Source organism: Neltuma alba, unplaced genomic scaffold (genome assembly GCF_004799145.2).
Source record: "Neltuma alba isolate B1F8T4 unplaced genomic scaffold, ASM479914v2 tig00005169_pilon, whole genome shotgun sequence".
Lineage (NCBI taxonomy): Eukaryota > Viridiplantae > Streptophyta > Magnoliopsida > Fabales > Fabaceae > Neltuma > Neltuma alba.
Genome location: NW_021634005.1, coordinates 13,328 through 18,328, shown reverse-complemented (window position 1 = coordinate 18,328; position 5,001 = coordinate 13,328). Strand labels below are relative to the sequence as shown.

Genomic DNA, 5,001 nt, shown 5'->3' with positions numbered 1-5,001 from the left:
TGGTAAAATTATAAGGATTGATAAATTAATTATCCCTGATAATTAATACAGATAATTATTAGAAATAAAAATAACTTTAAAATATATTAAAATCCTGTAACGGAGAGATTGGGCAACGTAGATATTTGTGATAGAAAATCAAACCAGGTGGCAGATGCGCGCTAGAAAAGAAGAAAACATTATCTGAAGGAATTTGCTCACTGACGAGAGAGGAACTCCGTCCCAGCAATACACAGAAAAACAGAGCAAGGCCTGTTCCAGAGACATGAAAATGAACCTCAAACCGCTGTGCTTAATCTTTCTGATCCTCTTCCTCATGAACTGCCCGACAAGTTCAACTTCAACCCCAACTCCGACGCCTTGGCCGGAACAATTCCACGCGCTTCTGTACATGAACATTAGCGGCAAGCCCCTTCATGTCGCTGACCTCTGGTACGACTGGCCCAAGCGTCGTAGCTTCTACATACACCGGCGGCAACTAGTCGATGACCTCCTGTACAACGCGGAGTGGGGCAACGGCACGTCGTATTACTTCACGCTGGGGCCAAACCCTACGTGCAGAGTGGTGGACTACGGGGTTGGGATTCCGAGGCCCGATTTTCTGGTCGACGCTAATTACCTTGGAACTCGGGTCAGCGACGGCTTCCTCTGCCACGTGTGGGAGAAGGTCGGCTTCATTTGGTACTACGAAGATGTTCTCACCAGAAGGCCCGTTCACTGGGACTTCTCCGACGGTATTCTTCTTAATTCCTACTTCACACAAATTCTTCTTCTTCTTTTTTAATTAAATTCAAAAAACAGTAATGTGGATTTATATAAATGTGAATTTGCAGGAATATCGACACACGTTATAACCTATGAGGTTGGTGCTGTTTTGCCAGATTCAGTGGTTCAAGCACCTGCGCCGTGTTTCAACCAGGACAAGCTTCAGTCCAAGACCACGTCGTTTAATAAGTTTGGCTGCCCTGACTTCGATTTGAATTTGACTAAGGGTATGATTAGATTGGCGTCGGGCAAAACTGACTTCTAATCCAACTGACTTTTATAACTGAAGTTAGAATAAAAATCAGTTAGTATAATGCAATTTATGTTTGGATAGATGCTTTTAAAAAGTCAGTTGAAAAAGTTAAAAGTTGTTTGGATGATTAATAAAAAAGTTAGTTTAGTTGTAAAATGACTGAAAAGGATATGGAGTAGTGTTTGAAATTTTATATTTTTAATGTGATAATAATTTAAAAAAACACGTGAAATTATTATGATAAAATATAAATAATTTATTTGTAAAATTATAAAATAAAAATATTTGTTACGGAGAAAAATTTGAAAATATATTGTAGATAATTAATTAAATATACATAATGAACAAACATTAATATAAATTAAAATTTATTTGGTCTCTAATTAAAGTAAATAGAATCACATAACTAATTAGATCGTAAGTTTTGCACAATTTTTCCATAAGTCAGTTAGAAAAGTTGATCTAGATTGCGTTGGATAAGTCAGTTAGAAAAGTTACTTTTTTTCATAAGTCAGTTAGAAACGAAGCTTAATCCAAACAATCTTCTAAGCTGCAATAAGCCACAAACCTCAGTTTTCATGCTTTTCCGTATGCTTTTGGCATTCCAAATGGCAATCCAAACGAGCCCTAAATAGGGTAGATCATAGAATTCTATGTTCCTGGCCAGAACTTTCAAAACCATGGTTTTGGGAAAAGCAGAAATTTTTTGCTTTTGGAAAAAAAAGAAAAGAGTGTGAGAGCCTATAGGATATGTATCTTGTTGTTTTTTTTATAAACATATTTTTTTATAAATATATTTAATCTTATATCTTATAAATATATATACATGTTAATTATTTATTAATTATATTATCTTATGTATTATTAATTATGTTAATAAAAATATATTATTAACAATTTTATTCCTTCAAATTAAAATATATCATAAAATATATTTTTTCTTTAATTATCATATTAACTTATGTTTTTTTTAGTAATTTGTACATGTAAAAAGTGTTTCTGGTAACAACTATCCAAATACTCTCATTTCTTAGAATCACTTTTTCACAAAATCTATTCTTCAAAAAATCTATTCTTCAGAAGCTATTCTTCAAATCATGGTTTAATTATATCCAAACATCCCTTAATTAAGGAGCGGTGAACCCATATCTCTTTGAACGATTGTATTTATATGCATCATACTTGTGAGGAAAAAAATAAAAAGAAGAGGAAACATGTTTTTGATTAATCATGTGATCGGCGCGCAGTAAAAGATGCGAGAACCCGTGATGGTCTCTGCCCATAGAAACGACTCCCATGTGAATTAGCCTGCGGGAACCTGCCATATGTGAAAGCTGATAGGTGGTGTTTGGATTGGTTGGCTTATAAGATCTGTTTGGATCAGCGATTAGAAAAGTAACTTATTAGAAAAGTAATTTTTAAAAAAGTGAAGTTGGATAAAAATTAAATTGGATAAACTGAATTGTATTTGGATTGGAGTTTAGAAAAGTTAGTTTGTAAAAGTGAGATTGGTAAAAAGTTATTTGGATTATGATTAAGTAAAAATAAACTTGTTTATAAAATTATCAGAATGACTATGAGTTTTAATAAATAATAAAACATTATTAAAAAAAATAATTTTACCAAATTTGTTTATATTTTCTTTTATTTTTTATTATTTATTATAAGGATATATTTGAAAATAAAAGTATATTTCTAGGAGCATATTTAAAAACAAAAGTATATTTCTAACTTATTTATTACTTTCAACTAATTTTAACTGATTTTTTATCTACAAATTAGTTATTTGAGATTTATAATAAGAATCAAATAAGATAATAAATTTCTTAGCTTTTTCTCTTTTCATGTTTCAAAAGCTATAAAGCCATAAGCTATAAGTTATAGACCTCGTTTGGGATCACGTTTGGGCCTCCCAATGTGCATTCCCACCTGACTTTTAACAGGCTGCGTTTTTCAACATGTTTGGATCCATATTGAGGCAATCTGACTTCTGAGGTGTAGATGGACTTTTAAGAAAAGCTCTTTTTCGGTGCTTTTTTTTGCATGCCGCTGGCGTTGAGAAAACCGTTAGAATATTTATTAGGGTGTTAAAATTTTTTACCTACCTGACCCTGCATAATTAAATTTTTCTTATTTTTAATAATTTTATTTTCATTACTTCATTTAAAATAGTCACATTATATATATAATTTCTTTCTAATAATAAATTAAATTTCTTTACTTTTAATAATTTTATTTTCCTTACTTCTTAAAAAATAGTCACATTATATATATATATATCTAATATTAGATATGTACTATTTAATAAAATTTATGTCCTTTTAAGTCATTTTATATTCAAATTTACTTTTACATTTATCATTCAAACAAGTTTTAGCTTCTCAAACTGACTTTTTTCCAAAATCTAATCCAAACATAAATCACATTATCCTATCTAACTTTTACTCAATCTGACTTCTGTAAAAGTCAGATTGAAAAAAAGTTACTTTTGTCACCGCTATCCCAAACACACCCATAAGCTGTTAATTTTAGCTTATAGATTATTGTAGCTTTTTATACAAAAGTCATATTGTCGAATCGCTAAGCCAAACAGCACAAATTCTTCACTTGGGTTTACGCTTAAAAAAAAGCTACTTATTACCCTCCAAACACTTGGCTAAACCGGCTGATAAATAGCTTTTTATTCATAGTTTATGAAATATGAAGTAAGTATATAAGAAAAATTTTGTCTTGATTTATATAAAATGTGTTCATATAAGTGATGGAGTTTGAAACCAAAATTAATTAAAATGCCAGAGCAAAAACTCTTGAATATAATAATCATTATAATTATTTATAAAACTAAAAATTAAAATGATTATTTAAGTTTACAAAGAAAAATTAAAACTTACTACTTCCGCTAACATTATTAAAATTACTTAAAATTAAAGTTACTATCCCTAGTATTCTTGTAAAAAAAAAAAAACTCATATATGTTAATATAAGAGATATTAAATTTTTAATTTGGATAGATTATAAAAATTAGTTAAACTAATTATTATTTGTAATAAATATGGGTTGATTTTTTCAAAATACCCTTTTAATTCATAACTATACTTGAATGGAAATCTCTTAATATGTGCAATCAATAATAATGCTTTAGATAATGAATTATTAATTTATAAGACAAAACGGATTGAAATTTTATATACTACCTCCGGTCCTTAATATAAGACCCTGTTTGACTTTTAGTTTAGTCCTAAATATAAGACCCCAATCCACTTTGTCTCTCATATTTATTCAATTTTTTCCAAGATAGTCATTCTAATAATTATAGTTCTAGTCAATACACTTGATGAGCAAGGATATTTTAGGAAAGACAACACCTATTTAGGACAAATAACTAACTCAACTTATTTTCTTAATCTCCTCAAATTAGTCAACTGACTCTTATAATTAGGATCAGAGGTAGTATAAAGGTAAATCCTACGCTTAATTAATTTTATATTAAAGATTGGAGGTAGTATATAATAACACGCACATACAACTTACTAATATATATGATGATGGGATTTGCTTGCAACGTTTTATACTTTTATCTCCAAGAGTGACAGCAAAGTCACTGGACCAGTGACCCAACCCCATTGCTGTATGATTTTTTTAAAAAAAATATTTTCTCACAAATCAAGATAAATTTTTAAAAATTATTTTTAAAATTAAATATTTATCTTTAAAATTCTATCCTTGCATCAGCGGCGTGAGAAGGAAAATTAGAGGTAAGGAATACAGATTCATCGCTTTCTTACGCAATGATTTCTGTTTTTTTGTTTGTTTGTTTGGCCAACAATTTCTTGTTTCTTCATATAAACAAATATTCCACAGTAGTTTTCATATTGAAGTGTATATATTTATTAAATATTTGGGTCAAATATAAGTATCTCCGCGAAGGGACTGGAACCCAAAAAGGGCGGAAAAAATAATATTCTCCCTGAAAAAAAATTCAG

General features: G+C 29.7%; 1 protein-coding gene across 1 annotated transcript; it reads left to right on the top strand.

Moving 5' to 3' along the window:
- The first annotated feature begins 224 nt into the window (after nt 1-224).
- Nucleotides 225-1,352, top strand: LOC114746985 (uncharacterized protein At4g14100). Its single transcript, XM_028935260.1, has 2 exons — nt 225-734; nt 834-1,352. The coding sequence occupies exons 1-2, from the start codon at nt 266-268 to the stop codon at nt 1,028-1,030; spliced, it is 666 nt and encodes a 221-aa protein (XP_028791093.1). The 5' UTR covers nt 225-265; the 3' UTR covers nt 1,031-1,352.
- Nucleotides 1,353-5,001: the final 3,649 nt, after the last annotated feature.